The 20215-nt window shown below is 42.4% G+C and overlaps 1 protein-coding gene across 4 annotated transcripts in view; it reads right to left on the bottom strand.

Moving 5' to 3' along the window:
• The window catches only part of Epc1 (enhancer of polycomb 1), a 97042-nt gene that overhangs the window by 61261 nt on the left and 15566 nt on the right, over positions 1-20215 (bottom strand). For 2 of the 4 annotated variants that reach the window (XM_087206990.1, XM_087206991.1), the window contains exon 1: positions 11617-12132. The exons of 1 other annotated variant lie outside the window; for it this stretch is intronic. In XM_087206990.1, coding sequence (XP_087063116.1) covers positions 11617-11769 — 153 coding nt within the window. In that variant the 5' untranslated portion in view covers positions 11770-12132. Of the gene's footprint in view, positions 1-1711; positions 10658-11616; positions 12133-20215 lie in introns of those variants that run through there. One more of the 4 variants, XM_087206993.1, reaches the window with a different exon arrangement.

Genomic DNA, 20215 nt, shown 5'->3' with positions numbered 1-20215 from the left:
TACAGATGTACTTCTGTCGGCTCAAATACCACAAATGGCCACACATGGTGGTGCTCATCTATATAATCCCGGCACTTGGGAGGCTAAGGCAGAAGGATCACTGTGAGCTCAAGGCCAACCTGGGTTACATAGTGAGTTCAAGAGCAGCCTGAGTGTAGCAAGACCCTGTCTCAAAAAAGTCAAATAAATAAATGAGATCTCCTACAAACGTTCTGAACAAAAAAGTACAATTTTCCTCTATAGATTAGTTACCTTCCTGGAAAATTTTACCAACATGTAAAATGAAATTAGAACAGAAAACACATATGGATATTATATCTCCTGGAATATTCAATGGGATAGTCAAATGTCACAGGGAATTCTTCCTTTTTGAGGGGGGTCTGGTTTTTGCATGATGGGACTTACATCATCCTAGGTCCTCCCCCGTTAATTGCCAATGGCGTCCCCTAATCACTGTAATAACCAAAAGAGCCCCTACAATTTTCCAGAATGTCTCTAGGATGAGAGATTAGTACAGTGCGCCCTGAAAACTACTATAAAGAAAGGAGAAGTTTCAGATGTTCCATAACAACCTTTCAAGGTTCATTTTCTGAGCAATGGAGCAAGTGTGCTGCATAAAAAGTGGACCTGCCTTTCCTTCAAGCCAACACACCATCTCTAGCTGCAGGATGCTTGCTCCCTTACAGCAGAGTAATTAGCAGGAAGGTATCTTGAACTATTTGCTCATTTGAGATTGCCTAGATAACTCTCATCATTTTTCCTTATCCATGCAACAGAATCAGATCACACTGGTCCTTATCACCAATCTCATCTAAACATCTTCTGATATGACCCAGCCATCCACTCTTCCCCACATTCCAGATTCTCTTTCTTTCTTTTTAAACAAGGTCTTGTTGTGTAGAGTTCAAGCTGCCCTTATTCTCATTCTTATGGGAATCCTCCTGCCTCAGCCTTCCCTGAGTGCTGGGATCACAGACATGGGCCATCACGCCAAGCAACATTCTCAATTTCTTTCACTGTGCTCTCTAGAATAAAGACCTAAGTACAATGTCCCTACATCATCTTGCTCTAACTGAAGCCTGGCACTGTCTCCCATCAACAGTATTCCCTACAGCTTTCCTTTCCAATATCCCACATACTTATAAGTCAGTTAAATATTCATCTTCCTTGCTTCCCACTACTAGCTGTATACCATTTCTTTTTTGCACTTTCAAAAAATCACAACCTACCAGGCCTGGTGGCACACACCTGTAATCACAGCACCAAAGAGGCTGAGGCAGGAGGATCGCTACAAGTTTGAAGTCAGCCTGGGCTATGTGTACATAGTGAGTTCAAGGCTAGTTGGAACTACACAGCCAGATGCTGTCTCAAAACAAACAGAAAAACAATTCCCTTAGAAGCTCATTTGATCACTTGCTTCCCAAAGCTGTCTTGTTCAGTTAGAGTTCACTACCTTCTCAAGTATCACACCTTCTGGTATCATTCTTAGTAACAGTATCTATGCAGAGAACCCCAGCACCACGACCGGCACGGCCGTACTCATCCATTCTTCCGCTCCCATTTCTGCCACAGCTCCTGTGCTCATACTCTAGACCTGGCACCACCTCTGAACTCTAAGTTCAAGCATCCCATTTTTAACCACCCTCCTGCCTTAGTTCCACCCATTCAATCACCCCTACTCTAACAAATGACTCCACTAAGTCCTATACCATTTCCACTACTCATTAGCTCCAGTATCCTCTTTCCCTTCCCTGGTTTTAAATCTACCTCACAAAATACTGCCGATTTCTTCATCCCTCTCTGCCTCCTTTGTATTGCTAGGAAAACCTCAACCCTCAAACCATACTATATCTACTTGTTTTGTGCTAGAAATAAAGTTGAATGCTTGATTTCCACTCCACTGTACAAATGAGCTGACTGATCTCAGTTGAAAATGACCACAAACACTGTGCCCTCCGGAAGTCTATCAATCCTACTTTGTTTTTGTAGTAAGTCAGCTTTCCCATACCTACCTTCATCTTAAAGTTCTTCCTCACACTCACCTCATATTTCAGAGTAACAGACTCATAGGATAAACTACCCCCATTCTCTCATTAGCTGATTATTCACATTCTCACAACAGTTATGCATTTTTCTCATATAGCTTCCTTCCTTAAAGAGGAAAAAAATAAAAGTATTCTCTCCTTAGCCAATCCCTCCAAAAAATTGATCCAAGGCAGGAAATAGGTATTAGGAACAAAGTTCTTGGGATCAGATAGGGGATGGGATGATTTTATCCTTTTAAATGGACTCATTCCATTACACTAGTTCTAGTAGCTTACTTTTTAACTGTTCTAACATTTTTATCCACCAATTCTATTGCCTGTGTTATTTCTATGTCTTCTGTTGATTCACTTTTTTCTCTAGTTATGGGTCATATTTTTCTGCTTCTTTGTATGCCTTGTAATTTTGACCAGGTGCCAATTACTGACCTTTATGCTATACAATCTTTTTTTTTTTTTTAGGTACCGGGGATCGAACTCGGGTTCTTGCGCTTGCGCAGCAGGCGGCGAAACCACTGAGCTAGATCCCCGGCCCCAGTGCTATCCAATTTTTTTTTAGTATTCCTTTAAATATTTTGAGTTTTTGTTCTGGGACATAAGTTGCTTGAAATTTAGATTCTTTTGAGCCTAGTGTTCAAGGTTTGTCAGGGTTAAGTCTAAACCATTCTGACCCTATTGCTAGGACAATAACCCTCCTGAGGGCTCCACCTGTCGTCCTGTGCATCACAAGGCCTTTCCATTTTGGCCAGCAGGAATGTACCGTTCCCAACCTGTGCCCTTCCAGAACTGTCCCTCCTCCTCCCTCCCAGTTGCTTTCCCTCCAACTTGGAAGCTTCTTCACAAGCTCAGATCAACTCAAAGGGGTCCTTAGGGTTCTTTCTGTGCAGCTCTGGTGCTCTGCCTGGAAGTCACTGTGGCTTCCCCAATTCTGAATTCTCCCTCAACTCAAGGAGCTGCCAGGCTCTGCTTGGGATCTCCCTTCCCTGTGCTGCTGCAATCTGGAAATTCCCAAGGCAATGAACTGGACTGACCTACAGCTTAGCTTGTTTTATCTGCCCCACCCCTTTGTCTCTGCTTGAACTTTCTAATATTTACATTTGTTGATCTCACAGTCCCCTCCCAGCTTCTGTCCTATTTTTTCCACTCCGTTTCACAGCAATGCTATTCCAAAGAGATAACTAACTCCTGTGTCCTGCCCCTTTCACTGTATTTCTTCTACTTCAACTGGGCTTTCCTCTCCCCACCTTAATCCCAAACTGGTACACATCTAATCAAATTAACCACTTTCCTGGATTCCTATTCTCAGTAGAAACAGCTAACTAATGTCCTTCCTTCCTGAGACATTTTTATCCTTTCTTCCTACCTTGGTTCCACCTTCACCTGATCTTCAAGGCACAGCTTTAAATAAAAACCACATGCTAAAACTTGCAAATATACAGCACCAACCCATGACTTCCAAATTATACACACGTTTAGTAGAATTGCTCTAGTGCTGCACATTGTCATGTATCCAATCACACCTGAGTAAAATGCTCTTCAAACTTAAGGAGTCTACCCTTTCTGTATCTTTCCTCCTGTAATTTTTCTCATCTCAGGAAATATCCAGCTGCGGAAGGTAAAACTCAGGGGTCCAACCTTGATCCTCTCTCTCCGCCTAGTACATTCAAGTCCATCAACAGGTGTTGAAGGTTCTACCTTCAAAATATATCTCAAAGTCACCCATTTCTCTTCATTTCCATTCCTACCACCCTTCTAAAAGCCCTATTAACTCTCTTACCCAACAGGATTCATTCCCTAACAAAATGATCTTGAAAAAGACGTCAGACCATGTCATTTGTTTGCTGAAGCTAATGGTTGACTTCATCTCAAAGCAATCCAAACTCCTGCTGGCAGCCTCCAATACCTTACTTACCCGATCTGGATCCCGATTACCTGTGGGTTCCCATGACACAATAACCAACCCCTCACTCACTTTGCTCTGGTCATATTGGCCACCTTCTGTTCCTACTTCAGGCTCTCAGCCTGGAATGTCTTTCATCCACATCCTAGTCTTGCTCATTCCCCTATGAAAGTTTCAAGTCAAATGTTCCTGGACCAGGCATGCAAAGAAAACCATCTTCCTCCTCCTCCTAACTGAAATTCTTTATTTCTTGTTCTGCTGCCCCTTAAGAGTCATATTATTTAGTGCACTTCCTTTTTGGTTCTTTGTATTCTCTTACTAATATTCAGCATTCAAACAAATAATTGAACACTACTACATGTCAGGAACTATTTCACACACAGAAAACACATCAGTAAACAAAGCAGACAAATTTCTGCTCCCTTAAGAGCCAGTCTAGAAAGTGAGAGTATGAAACAATCCTTGTGTTCACTGTTGTATACCCAGAGCTTAGAATAGTATCTGGCTCACAGCAAATAAGCAACAAATACTTGATACAAAAGTGAGTAAAAATAGATTTATCTGTATTTTCTCAGCCTTTGACAATGAGCCTCCACCTTGAGAAGCTCTACTTAGCTATTAAAACAATGATCAAATTATTGCTTTAGACTATATATTTGTATTTTATTCCACCTCAAGACACTATTACCTTACAGGCAAAATGTGAATTTGCAACCATTACTACAGAATTTTTGCTCTAATCTTAAATCTTTGCAATATAAGCGTTCTGTGACTACTGCAACCATTTTTATCCCTTAAAGACCTTCAGAGCCTGGCTTTAAAACTTGAGCCTTCTGAGGGTAAACTGGAACCAATTATCACACCTAGACTACCTTTACTTCTAAGTTATGTTAATATGCAAATGAAGTCATTAATGAATTCAAGATTTAATGACTATTAGATAAGCACCAGAAAATACTTTGGAAACAGAAAATATATTGAGAACACAGTTCAACCATTAAAATAGGAAACTACCTCAGGAGCACTTCATCGTACAGCCAAGAACACTCTGTGAGAGTGCACAGGTTCACCTAGGCAGCATCAAAGGCTGGACCAGGACTTAGTCTAGTAACTCCTGCTTTTGCTTTTCTCAATTAATACTCAAATTTAAGACTCGGTTTTTTGTGGGGTTTTTTGGTACCAGGGATGGAACTCAGGACCTTGCACTTGTGAGGCAGGTATTGTGCCACTGAGCTACATCCCCAGCCCGAGACTAAGTTTTTTACAACTATATCACAGGACTCTAAGGAGGGAGAGCATGTTTAACACTTTTCTGACATGCAATCCCAAGGGATGTCGTGAATGTTAGTTCATTTTTCAGTACCAATAAAAAAGCCCTTATAAGACCTCAACTTGTTTTTGGTGATAGTAAAACCATCTATGCATCATTTTTACATATACAGTGCTGCCCTATTCAACCCTCAACATAAAGGGAGGTCAGAGAACAATTAACACTCCAAGAGACAGTTCATTTAGTGAAAGGCACTTTTTGTTACAGGACCTACAGATGCACTTGGGATTCTGACTTACCAAGTAACTTGTCTGATAAAAATTAGAACTGACATTCCATCACCCACAAGACATTCTAAACTTTGGGTTATCTTTGCCCCTTGATTTGCTGTAAGATCAGATCCTATTTGTTCAGTCAGCACTTTCTAATACTAAGGTAAATTCAACCAAATGATCTGTGTTAATAATGTGTTGCAGGGGCCGGAGATTTAGCTCAGTGGTTCTGGCGCCTGCCTCACAAGTGCAAGGACCTGAGTTCGATCCCTGGTACCAAAAAAGGAAAAGAAAAAAAAAAGTGTTGCAAACTTCAGCAAGTCGTGGTAATGTGTACTCAAAGCTGAACCAAACTTTTAAAAGATAACCTTTATTCCATCTTTCAAAGATCTGATTTCATAAAAGCTACAATGCAGATAGTGTCACAGATTTATTAAAGTCAGCAAGTTTGTTTTTTCTTTTTTTTCTACTTACAACAATGGAGACCGTGGATGAAATTGCTGGGTGTTCACTGTTTAATACTGTAACAGCTCAAAGTCACTATAATTACAAGGTTTAAGAAACTTGACCAAAAAGATTTTCCTACAGTTTACAAATGCATTGAAGAGAATACATCAAATAACTCACTGAATGAATTCTATCAAGTTGTTTAAATCATTGAATCCTTTTCTAATTTCCTTATAACTTGATTTGTTATCAAAAAGATATTGTATTAACATAAGTCACACTTTAATGGTTCAAAAGCTTAACTGCTGGGTATGGTGGCATATGCCTACAATCCTAGCTACTTAGGAGTCTGAGGCAGGAGGATCATGAGTTTGAGGGCAGCCTGGGCTACACAACCAGTTAGAGGTCAGCCTGGACCACAATGAGACTTTGCCTCAAAACTTAAAAATAAGTAAAAAGGGCTGGGGATGTGGCTCAGGGCTTGAGCACCCCTGGGGTTTAAACGGTACTGCAAAACGAAACAACAAAAGAAGTATACTGCCTTTAAAAAAAGTATACCCTCTGACCCCGGCATGGTGGTCCATCCCGGTAATCACAACACCCTGGGAGGCAGCCTAGGAGTTTAGCAACTGAACTGAGACGCTGCCCCAAAGTGAATAAAGGGCTGGGGATGCAGTTGAGCCCCCAGTGCCAAAACCAGAAACAAAAACAACAAAAAATGCTAGCCTTTGCCTCTAACCCACTATGAATAAACACCCTCGACTTTTCAGGAAATTGGGTAATGAATGTAGTCAGAAGCTACACTTTCACACACAGCATACAAACACAGCTTTGACTAAGTACGTAAAAATTCAGCCATGTGTATTTATATGGCTTCCTCATCTGTTTCTTTACCACTTTTACTAAATACCACACATGACGCAGCAGAATGGAATATAAACTAAAATCTGTCCCCATTTTAAATAAAATGAGTGATTGGTATAATTAATCCTGCCCACAGATTCAATGAGCCTTCAAACACAGCTTTTCCCCTTTGTTTACTGCATATTTAGATACACTTTTTATTAAGTGCAATTGACTAAGAGAAAATGAAATTTAATAAAAAATTCCATTGCTGATGATGAAGCACCCAAGATTTAATTTTAGATACATAAGCCCATCAGTTCTTGTTTTACGAGGAAGTGAAATATAAAGTAAGCTAAAAACTTTAAGTATCAAATTACATAAAACAAAAGTTAACACTATTAGTGTTCCCCTTATAGTTCAGTCTTTAGTACCTTCCTGGGTTTATCCTTTAAACTCTCAATTATTTTCCTTCTATTAACTGTTTTAGTAGGTGCCATACTGAGACAAAACCACAATGACTCTATTTGAAATTTCTAGGACAGCTATCTAAAATGCAAACTCTCCTGGCCTATTACCACCATTACTTTGAGGAACTGATACCAACTAATTTCTCCCTAGAAAAACACATCACAAAACTTTACATGCATGTTGTGGGAATTAACCAACTTCCAGAGTCATTTCCATGTAATCCTCAGAAGCTATTTAAAACTTGTACTCAAAAATATCTTGGGCAGGGTAGAGAACTGAAGTCATATTTTGTTACTACTACTCAATTCTTGGTATCTGGACTATTTGCTACCTAATACAAAAACCCAAATATTCTCCACTCCTAATTCAAACTATAAGTTTATTTAACTTTCCCTCTAATGTAACTGAGATTTCATATATGTCCCAAACAGTAGACAGAATGAAGAAATCAGACTGATTTTTATAGCTCCAAATAGAAGGGCTAAAAACTTTGGTTTAAAATTGGGGGGGAGGGGGGCGGTTACCAGGGATCAAACTCAGGACCTTGCGCTTGCGAGGCAGGCAGTGGAACCACTGAGCTAAATCCCTGGCCCCTTGGTTTAAAATATTAAAGGCTGAAAAAGGAAAAAAACTTGGTTACTTTCAAAAAGTAAGAAATCAAACTTTAACCTTATTACTTAAACTTACTTTTATGAAAGTGAAAAATTATTTTTTAAAACTTAAAAATATCACACTTAAACTTTTATATTAATAATATGCACATTTCCAATCTCCCCTTTAAAAAAAAAACCTGTTCACTTTATAAAGTACTTGGGCTTAAAACCACTGTATACTGGGCCGGTAGTGAAGGAGAGAAAAGGGAGGAGTTTGTCTACTTAGAACTCTACAAAACAAAGCCATACTTCTAACAGATTCAAAAGTGGCAGTGTAGCTAATGTCAATGTGGTGTCATCATCTACTTTTTAAATACATCAAACATCCTACCCAAACCATTCTAGGTAACAGATTAAGTCTCCACTCCTCATAAAAAGGATATACGCATCCTACACAACCCAATGGAAAGTTAAACTACTGCACCATGGAAACAAGTGGCTCTAATTTGCTAAATACTATTATTAAATCAGCTTTTAAGATATATCCTATCCTGATGTTTCTTCCATAAGACAATTAACATAAAACTCTGATATTTTAAGTCAATTTTAATTTTTAAAAAACCGTGATTTCTTAAGTAGTGTACCCTTTCAATTACATGTGAAGCTACATCACTAAATTTAAGATTATAAAGATAATAAGATCAAATTTGTAAGAGGAATCAAATTTTATAATAGGGCATCTGCTCCCCCTTAAACTTTTTTTAACCCCCAGAGGGACTCATCTGTCTCATGAAGTTGAGTTTCCCTATGATCTAAAAAAATTACATCTGGGGCCGGGGCTTTAGCTCAGTGGTTCTGCCGCCTGCTTCGCAAGTGCAAGGACCGGAGTTCAATCCCCGGTACGAAAAAAAAAAAAAAAATTACATCTGTAATTCACTAAATACAAAGCTCTCAGCAACCATTATGTTTTAAGTTGCAATTTAGTACATTCTATAAATTCAAACATTCAATCTCAAACATCAATGACCCACTCAAGTCCTTCAACTGATTATACTTCTTAAACTTTTTTTTTTGGTACTGGGGATCGAACTCAGGACCTTGCACTGCGCACTAGGCACCAGAACCACTGAGCTAAATCCGTGGCCCTAAACTGATTATAATCTGGTTATTTTCCAATCTTCCTATAATAAAAAAAAGTTCCAAAATTAACATTTAGGGGGCTGAGGGCTTCTAGGGGGGTTTCTTAAAAATTAATAAGTATGCCTAATTAGGCCAGTGTGTTCAGCTTTTATTCAAACTGGCCAAACGGGGATAAATTAATAGTATTTTCCCAGTGTTGTAAGACTTACAATTTTTGTCCAGTTTACTACAGAAACAAAATACAACAATCACTAGATATAGTTCTCATTGCAATTCTGCAGATGTACTTTGGTCGAGAAATGCTTTCTTAATAAGGTGGTACATAATAACTGTCCTCACCTAAATCTGTCCCCATCCTTCACGACCAAAATAAGACAAAGCTAGGCAGTCCGTTCTGGTTCTAGGTTATGGGGATCTAAGACGAGGTTTAAACCAAGTTTGTTTTAACTCTTAAGTACAAAATGCTTCAACAGGTCCATTTAGCTCAGTGGTTCCGCCGCCTGCCTCGCAAGCGCATGGACCTGAGTTCGATCCCTGGTAGCCCCGCAAAAAAAACAAAAAACAAAAAGCTTCCACAAATCATTAAGTTTTCCCAAGGTTAGCTCAGTTCAGTTCTATGTTTAGTATATATTTTCAACAATAGGTAACAACCTCTCAATATTGAATTATAATTATACCACCCATCATTAATTAGCACCATGAACCACAGGATTGTACCTTGTTTACCAAGCACTTTGCCTTCTATTAAGTTCAACATCTATTCTTGAAGTCTATGCTTCATTGATTATACATGGTTTTGGTTGGCTGGGAAGCAAAAAATTCTAAGCAGATGATAGAAAACAGTAGTTTCAAGGGGGGGGGGGATCCCATGTCCCTCAAAACAGGGGACCCATCCTATGATCTAATGACAGCCATGCACTTTATAGAGTGTCATGTCAAAACTATTCCAAGATTATTTCAATGAAATGAAATTATCTGTACAATTTAACACGCATTTGACAGGTTTAGCAGTTGAACTCAGCTTTTATTTCAGGTCGTAGCTCCTGGGACGGTCCAAAGTACTTACAGAAGCAAGATTTAACTAATTCTAGAGTGTACTGTAGTGCTGTCTTTCCTTAAAGCTTTCCCCTTCCTTGGCTGAAAAACAAAAACTACAAATTAATTTCCAGGAAAGTAATACCAACACCCAAATTGAAAGTATGATCTCTAAAACTTATAAAGAGAAACAAAAATAAAACCAAAAGACAACATTCTGCAGTGACAAGTACTTTAATTTTTAAAAACAAATCGCTTAATGATAAACAAATGGCACCATTCTACTCTAAATGGATACAAGTAGAAACAAAAGGTACTGTTCTCGTAGGTAATGTGCTGAAATGCAGTTCTACACTAAACAATACTACACACACTTGGCTTATCTATAAAGTTAGGTGTAAGACACTACTCTCAAAAGTCACATTCGACTGTCACAACTTTCACTTGAAAAGGTTAAAAAACCCAAACAGTTTAAAATGTTTTATTTTAAGAAGTTACAGAGCAGAGTTTCTACATTTAAAAAATTCTTACAGCACCAATAAAAGTATTACAGTACAATTTTCCACAACGAAATCGTAGCGCACCAGTCCAGGGAATTCTTCTTTCAACTGTCAACACACTGCACCCTGCTTAAAGGGCTGTACCTGAAAACCAAGGTATGCAATTCCTTAGGGTTAGAAGTCATCAGGTCGTCCTGCCAAAGGTCTGGGGGAACGCGAGGAAGAGTCTCTTACTCTTGTCCCTGCACCCAACTTCCACAGTAAGGTAGAGCCACAACCGTGCTCAATTATTACTGCAGACCGTCATTTAAACACTAAGCCCCGCCCGGGTAAGACGTCTCCACGTTAAGATTTCCACGAACGAATTCACTGTGACCTGTGGGTCGGCCGTGAAATTAGGAAGGACCCTCTTTCCGAGCTAGCTGTCACATTTACTTGAGTTTCTCCCACCCCTGCGTTGAGACCAGACAGCTGTCAACTCAGATTGACTCTGCAAGTCAACGCAGGGCTGTGCGGGAGCCTCGGACTGCACACCCGCGACACACGCTCAAGCAGCACAGGGAGCTCCGGGCGGGTGCGGTGCCCTCGCTGCCGCTCAGGCTCCACGTGGGGCGCGGGCGCCGCGCTTCCGGCCGGCGGGGAAGAGCGCCCGGCCCGAGCGCCCAAGCCGCGGCGGCCCTGGAGCGCCACCCAGCGGCGCGCGGCGCGGCCAGCAGCGGATCCTCGCGGCGCCCGGCCCGCCGCACCCCCACCGCCACCCGCCCGCCCCGCTCCGGAGGCGCCGGCCCAGCCCGAGAACTAACACCACAAAATGGCTGCCGGCGGCGCCGTCACGTGACCCCTTTGTGCCTTTCGGGCCCCCGAACTCCGCGGGACCCGGGCACCAGCGGCCGGGGTCGGCCGGCGGCCTCCGAAGAGGCCCCGCCGGGCCGCGGCGGCCGGGGGCCGAGGCCCGGGAGGCGGAGGAAAGGCCGGGCCGGCGACCAGAGTCGGCGGCGAGGAGAAGATGGCGGCCATTTTGTGTGGGTCGCGGCTCGGCCGCCGCCGCGGGCAGCAGAGGAAGCGGGGCCGGGCGGCGGTCGGACAGGGGAGTTAACACGTACCGACTCCTCTTCCTTCTCCATCCCGGTGGGCATCTGCGGCACGGCCCGGTTAATCGAGGCGTACTCGTGCAGGTCGGGCAGATCCTCACAGCGGAAAACCGGCAGCGGCTTCGAGGCGTCCAGCGCCCGCGCCCGAAACGACAGTTTACTCATCTCAGGCGCAGCAGATACCTCTCCGCTCTGGGGAAACGGCCCCGGCCAGCGGGATCATGGAGAACCGGGGGTTCGGTCCCCACTCGCCTGCCGCTGCCGGGGACTGGAGGGGCGGAGCACCGAGCCCGCCGTCCGGGCACTGAGACCAGCCGCGCGGGTGGGAGGCTGTGCCGCTCCGCTCCTCGCTCGCTCGCGCTCCTCAATACGCCATGGCCAACATGGCGGACATTAAAACTCCACTGTGCGCTCTTCAGCCAACCCCAGCCATTCCCCACACTGCATCGCGCAGCGGCGCGGGCACGCGGGGGGGGGGGGCGGCGCGGGCTCGAGGCCGGCGCCGGCACGGAGCGCGCGTCCCGCCAACCCCCGGCGCCCGCCGCCTCGCGCCCCGCGCCCGGCGCTGCTCGCCGCCCCCGCCCCTGCCCTCGCCCCCGCCCCCGCCCCCGCGACACCGGGCGCTCGGACTCCGGGAGCCGCGCTCGGGCCGCCCGCGCCCCGCGCACTTTCTCACGCTCGCCGGGCCTGGGCTCACGCCGCGCGCCGGCTGCCGCGGACCGCGGGGAGAAGCGCGCGGAGGCGCTGCCGGGCCCGGGGTCGGGTCTCCGCCACGGGGGACGGGGGCGCCCGGGGCGCGGCAGCCTCTCGGACCGCGGCGGGTGGGGCTTAGCAACGCAGGCAGACGCGTCCTCGCGGAGACAAGAATTTGAAAGAAAAAATACAAGCACGAGCGAAACTAGGGCAAAATGCTACTCTGGGTAAACTTTTACCAGCCCTTATTTTTATGTCAAATGAAACTTTGGATTGTAGTAGTAGCCTTCGAATCACGGGTCAGCTTCCCACTGAGGGCTCAATATGAACGCGTGTTGGTACGGTTGCAAAGGTGGTTTGTCCGCAAGCCTACAATTTATCTGCCTTCTTTACTTTCACTGAAATTGAAGCGAACAGAATAACTGCCCTCACACGTTGCGTCCCGGAAGAACGTTCAAGGCTTGGCCCTCGAAATTCTGGGGCCGGCCCTCGACGCCTGCTTCAGGGCTTTCGGTGTGCATGGGAGAAAACGCTGATGCGCATGGCCTGGGTTCGCACTATTACCGGGCTTGTTTTTTTTCTTGCAAAAAACTTAACGAAATTGAATCACATAAAAACCCATAGTGCTCCCACCAAACTGAAAAAGGAAAAGCTGAGTTATTAGAAGAGATTTAGATGGATATGGGAGCTTGCTACCAGTTGGTTTATATTGTACGTGAAAATGGGTATCCGGAGATCTCTTGTTTAGTGGGTTATTTTACAAGTTGGAGAGATTGCTAGGGTGGGTTTAATAAGTTTGGCAGCAAAATCTCAAATGTTCATCGGGAAGAAAGCTGTTTTTGTAAGTCTGCTTTTCTCCCTGGAGGCTCCATAGTAAAAATAATCACAATTCTTAAATATGGGGTTTGATATGAACTATTATTAGCTTAGGGCATGTAGGCGCACTGCTTTCTAGGCTGGTCTCTATGTACCATTCTTTATTACCTTTATTTCTTTCGGAGCACACTTTGCGAAATTCTAGCATATTTTGCCATACTCCACCAGGTGGAGAGACGACAGGAGAGTAAGAATTGTGGTTCTCCAAAATTATCCTAAAACTCCAATATTGATGGCTCAGCTCTTCGAGGTAGAGATTCACATACTTTTCCTACACACAGACCATACATTTATTAATTCCACGAGCAAATCTTTTTTGAGCCCTCGCTGCCTTCTAAGTATGCTGCTGAATACTTAGCGCTCAGAGGGGCTCCTGTTATAGGAGCTCACAAAGGGACAAGGACCCGAGAATTCCAACTGTCACAATGCAATCTAACAGCTATAACCCAGGCTACTGGTACTAGGCAGGAGTGGCAGCTGACCAGGGTAGTGGCTCTAATACAGTATTTAGGGAAGGCTTTTTAGAGAATGAGGTACCTCAGTACAATTACGTGGGATAAGTATGGGTTAACTTTGCAAAACATGAAGAGAAGAAAGGTACCTTAGGCAAGGGCGGTAGCAGGTGCAAACACGGGCCGAGATGCTGGGAACCTCGAGAACTGGCGACTCTTCTGTGGAATATGACACCTACTTAGCCAGGTTTAACAGTTCTGAAAATACTGGCTGCACTTTTCTGTCCTGGTCCTCGCCAGTCTACATTATTAGATTCCTGAAAATCCTAGTAGTAGAATATGTGATTGAGGAACTCAAGGCAGTGTAGGATTAAATAGAGAAAAGTCATGAGTGAGCCAAAGAAATGAATTAATAACCTTGTAACAGCTTACAGACCACCGTTCCCACATCCTACAACAGTGGTAATGGGCACTGCACAAATAAATTCCTTGTTCTCTAGAAATTCTAAAATCACCCTCAATGGATAGTTCAGGGATATGCTTACAAATTCAGCATGCTTTTCCAAAGATTTATTCCTGCTCAGATACATCCTTTTCCTCTCCCCAGTCAGCTCCCCATGCCCTGGATTTTCAACTCACCACTCCCTCTGGAGTCCCATGGACCCAAAGGCTGAAGTCCCAAGTCCCTCTGACGTTCAGTTCCAGTCTCTCCAAGCTAAGGGGCAGGAGTATAGCAATAAAGGTTCAGGGTTAGTGTTCCTCAGCTTCCGTTACAATCCACAGGTTCTTGGAAATAAATAGATAGTCTTCTGCTGTCTTTAACTTTGTTTTCTATTCCCAACTCCTAAGAATTCCCAACAAACAGTGATTTGAAATTCTCAGGTTTGCCAAAAATGTATAATATATAACGCTGAATTTTGCCTCAAAAGGGAAGGGGTTTGGAGTATTTAAAATAACTTCGATTCACATCACAAGTTAACTAGGCAATAATGTGCTATCATTGCAGGGGATACAAGTGGAATACTGGAAGCCAGTTTACCAAATGGAATAGTTCAAATCTAAACTAGCCCCCCAAAACTCCTGTGTTCTGAGCCGATTTAGGCTTCTGAGAAGTGACTGGAGCATGACAGCTCTAACTTCGCCAGTGGATTGATCCATTAGTAGATCCTTGGGAGGTGGGGGAAACAGGAAGTAGGGCCTAACTGAAAGGTGTGCATCATGACAGGGTGACCCCTGGGGACTGTATCTGGTTCCCAGCCCTTTCCAGTCTGGCTCTCTCTCCCTCCCGGTTCCTTGCTACAGTGAGATTTCCTCTACCACTCCATCCACCATGATGTTTCTGCCTCGCCATAGGCCTAAAGGCAATGTTGCCAGCTGACCATGGCCTGAAACCTCTGAAACCACGAGGGAAAATAAAGCCTTTAGCCCTCACGTTGATTTTACACCAGGTATTTCATCATATCCAGAGAAAAGTGACTGAAACAACAAGATGGTAAGGCATTGTAGTGAAATACAGTGCTGTGGGACTTGGAAAAGAGAGCAGTCAGTTCCAGCTAGGCTGATCAGACAGCATGGAAAAGGTGGCATGGGGTCTGGTTCTGAAAGATGACAAGAGACCCCAGCTGATACCAGGCATGAAATGGTAGATAGAAGGTGTTCATGGGAGATCACAGGTATATGAACATGAGGGAGGAACAACTGCCAGGTCAGAATGAGGGGTGGGGGGTTGGCCAGAGTTCAGAAGGGGACTCCAACAATGACCCGGTTATGAAACAAAATGATAACATCTGAGTGGGTGGGACAGGAGTAGAAAGTAAAGAGACATAAACTTCAATGCAATAATACTATAATACTGTCCTGAAATGTGATTTCCATTTCGGTTTACAGAACATTGTCTGAATAGCTTCCCAGTGCATGTCACCAAAGCAATGTGCCTAAAACACTACTTCTGTTCTATATCCTGACTTCCCCAAGTCATGTATTTACTACAACTGCTCTTTGTTTTGCCCATTACGAAAGCCACATTCTTTTTTGGTAAAGTAGTCAAGGCTGCCTATAATTTTGCCTCTGTCCAGCATTCTTTCACATTACTGCCTAAGATGAGCTCTTTAGCTGCTAAGTCTCATCAACACCATCAGAAATCTGTGCGTCTTTCCTTTTTTATTAGTTTTTTTATCTTCTCTAACCAGTTCCAGGTCATATCTACTATCTACTGAAATCCTATTGTCAGTAAAAACGTTTTAAAGATTAAATAGGACAATCCATGAAAAGTATTCAGAATAGTCCCTGACCCACAGAGAATAATCAATAGATACAAGCTATTGTCCTCCTTCAAAATCCAACTCAAAGAACATTTCCTCTATGACACATTGACCACTTAATCTCTCTGGGATCTCATTTCCTAATCTGAAAACTGAATGATGAATTAGGTGAACTCAAAAAAAATTTTTTTTTTGGTTTTTTGAGACAAGGTCTTGCTATGTAGCTGAGGCTGGCCTTGAACTCACTACAGAGCCCAGACTGGCCTTGAACTCCCGGCAATCCTCTTGCTTCAGCCTCCCACATCCTGGGATTACAGGTATGCACCAGCAACCTCGGTAAAATAATTATCTGAAGTCCAGTTACACTTTTGATCAGTACGCATAACATCTGTAGGACACTTAACTCCTTGCCAGGGGATGTGCAAGTGCTTTCATTCTCTTACTCTTTTTCATGACAGCCCTACAGTGTCTGTCCTGTTGGTCTAAAAGCTGGTCACAAAGCCGGTGACAGGCAATGGTGAAGTTGTCCTGAGTTTGAACCCCAGTGCCAAAGAAAAAAAATGAGCAGAGACCCAGACAGACAGACAAAGAGGTGGTTCTCTGGGCCAAGCATTTTGTTGTGTTTAAAGAGGGAGAGATGTGGACACATTTGTACTAAACGAAAGAACCCTGCAAATACATTCATGTAGGACTGTCTTCCTCTGAGGTGGGAAGGAGTGAGGGTGAGAAGAAATAACAAGGCAAAGAATCCATTCTCTTTGATAGGACAAGATTAAGAATCATAATACTGGTTTTGGTAACAGATTCCTCATTAATTTAAGTATTCAACAAATATCTTCAGAGCAAGGAAAAACAAGAAACAATAATAAGACATGCTACCTACAACCTCACAGAGGGAGATGCTGCATTTATATTTGAGAAAACATGAAATCAATGTCATTAAAATGGGTGAAGCCACAATGATCTCAACATTAAAAAATGTTAGGGCCAGCCTAGGGATGTAGCTCAGTGGTTCCACCACCCGCCTCGCAAGCACAAGGTTTGATCCCCAGTACCAAAACAAACAAACAAAAGAAATCCAAATAAAGATCTCAGAAGCTTTAAAAAAAAAAAATGATAGTGCTATAATCGAAAACATTGTACAGAAAGTCATACTAATTTAATACATATTTCACTTGAAGTGATCACTTTTCTATTTTTTTTTTTTTGTACCAGGGATCGAACTTGGGACCTTGCACTTGCAAGGCAGGCGGTGGAACCACTCAGCTAAAGCACTGGCCCTGAAGTGATCGTTTTTTTTAACTTCTTTTTATTTTCATAATAAGCTATATAAAGAAATGAGTAATTCTTATTAAAGTAATTCTTCACACACAACATTTTGGAAAATATAAACTGGAAACTTTGTATTTTTTTTAAATGTAGAAAATGTTGGAAAGAAAATACAATAGAAGTCCAATATATTTAATAGGGTGTCACAGAAACTGTATCTGCACTTTTGATTTCTCCATAGTAATTTATACATGGAATTTTATACATAATATGTAGGAACCATGGTTGATATAAAGTACAATTATTCAGAATATATGTAGAAAATCCATCTCTAACTTAACATAATGGGCAGATTATCAATTCTAGCAAACGTAGTAGGATGGATTCAGAACTATTTCAGTTTTTCTCCAATCTAAGATTTAACAAAACAAAAAAGGAAAGAAAAACAGATCATTCAAATGGGACTATCTGAGAATGAACTAGAACTTTTAAAAATCCACCAAATGGTTTCAGCCATGTTGAGATTAAAAGAAAAAGATAATAACATACAGTACATCTTCTTTTGTAATGTAAATCTTAGTTTTAAAAAATCTACTCTAAGCATTGCAAAGATTTTGCCAAAATTTAGAACAACCTCAAACCCCTCAAAAGACTAAGTTGGACCTTTTTTTAAACTTGCTTCCTTTACTTCCTATAAATCATCTGACTTTTTCTTATATGCAGGCGAGCAGTTGTGACCTCTGCGACAGCATTTTAATGAGGACACTACGCCTTGGAGAAGTGGCGCATAAATAGGAAAACATTTGGAACTTGAATTTGAACAGTGACAACTTGGTATTTATAGAGGAACTCTTTAGTAGTTTCTCACACATTACACATCCTAACAATAAGTTTTTCAGAAGAATAAAAGTTCATCTTGGAAAAACAAGGAAAATTTAAGAATTAAAGCATATTCTAAAAATATTTGATAGTATGTATTTAGATTGAAATTATTTTAAATTATTGTTAACCCACGAAGCCCACTGACTGGCACTTATTGATGAGACTACTGTGTGTAAAGCTCAGGCGCTAGTGCCATCTTCTAAGGGGCAGAAGGATAAAAATGAGAGAGAGAGAGAAAGGGAGGGAGGGAGAGAGAAAGCAGAGAACAATGTGTAGGTGTCTCCAATGTTGAGTAGATAGAATTTACTGTTTGAGCTTCAGTTTTACTAATTACCATATATACAAATCAATATGGTCTAGAGTGAAATTTAAAGGAACAAGAGAAAAAGATGTTAATAAAATGGAAGGTTTAAGCCCAGTAGATTTGTGGGTGGTGGACAAAGGAAGACTGACAGGAAGTGGAGAGGAGTTGGAATGAATCGCCATTGCTTGTATGACCTGAGGAAATTATTTCTAGTGTCTTCTGACACGCAGGGCACAGAATTATCTTTTTTAATCATCAAGTAAGTTAACATTAGTGAAATAAAAGTTTCTTTGCACGGATACTTTGAGGGGCTTGGTGCCAGCTGCTTAGATAATAAGCAGCCTGAATCCAGTTCCTCTTTCCTTCCACAGAAGGAAAGAGAAAGTGATGATTTCAGCCCTGGGGAGTGAATTAAAGGGGTGGAAAATGAGTCAGGGAGGGAGAAGAGAAAGGCAGGGAGAATGCAGCCCTGGGGAAGATCAAGAGCCAGGAGCCCACAGAGAGTGCAGGGGCTGGGAAAGGCCCTGAGCCAGCCAGGCGAGGTCTGCATTTGGAGGGGATCAAAGAGAATCAAAGGGCGAAGAGGCCCCTGGAGACCACAGCAAACCTGATTGCTGCAGGGGGCTTCGGGCAGAAAGGATGCAGCTGAGGAGCAGGGTGCCTGGAGCCATTACCAGCTGTGTGCTACCTGAACCATGTTAATTCATCGTTTCTCCAGTAGGCCAAGGCCAGTTAAAAATCTGAAGTGATTTCCAGCACCCTCCTAGGATAATTTCGCAGGCCCTTGCTCAGAGGAGTAAGACGCCTTGAGGCTAAAAAAAAAAAAAAAAAATCAGCCTCGCTTCAGGACCCAGCCAGGGCCCCCGGGGCAGCTCCAGCTACCCTCAGCAGCTTCCAGGCTAGAAGAGAATCCAGTGCACTAAAGCAGGAGTCACTATAGCGTCCGGAAGATGGAGGAAGCAAAAAAAGCTGAATTTCAAGCTGCAGAAGCTACCACACCAAGGACCTGCCTGCCTTGCCTACGTGAATTACTGACAAAGATGCAAGCCACGCCAGATCCTAAGATTTATTCTGAATTAAGTTTCCCAAACGTGAGATTCATAGGACAAACAAGTTTACTGCAGTAGCATATGTTTGGATTGAATATATTTTGGTTTTAATTGATTTATTCATAATAAAGTTAACCTTTTTGTGTTTTTATTTCTGCCAGTCTTTTCTGGCTTTGTTGGTTCACTTTTGCTTTTTCATTAGCCTGTTTTATATGCTAGGTACCCCCATTTTGTGACCTTTACTTCTAAATATAATTTGGGAATGCTATTTCATTAAATACTGCACTAAGAATATTTTTGACATATGATTATCCTCATGTATATACCATAATTTACTTAAGCATTACCCACTTAAGGAATTTTTACTGCATATTGACTTTTCTTTATTATAAAGAATACATATAATCCTAATAGAACATTAAAAATTTTTAAAATCAGTTTAAATTTTCATGGTTTAAGGCACAGAACAAATGTCCACTATTCATTTTTTTTTTTTTTCGTACTGGGGATCGAACTCAAAACCTTGTGCTTGCAAGGCGGCCATGGTGCCACTGAGCTGAATCCCCGGCCCTCTGCTATTCTTTAAATAATAGTGGTGGCCAGTGTACACAAATGAAGTTGACCGTTTTATGGCCCATCTGAATAGCTGCCAAAAACCTAGATCTTAAATATCAGTATCTTCCCTAGCTATTTGTTTAGCATTTCCCAAAAGTATGTTCCACAAAACACTAATCCCAGATGTTCTCAGATGACAATCCCATAAAGAGATCCATACAATACAAACAAAGCATGAGTGTGCAGACTCTGGGGTAGAGTGTTTGCCTA

This window comes from Heterocephalus glaber, unplaced genomic scaffold, assembly GCF_053883595.1.
Source record: "Heterocephalus glaber isolate CG9 unplaced genomic scaffold, H.glaber_assembly_v1.0 deba00000738, whole genome shotgun sequence".
NCBI lineage: Eukaryota > Metazoa > Chordata > Mammalia > Rodentia > Bathyergidae > Heterocephalus > Heterocephalus glaber.
The sequence above is the reverse complement of the archived record's forward strand: the minus strand, read 5'-3'. Positions and strand labels throughout refer to the sequence as shown.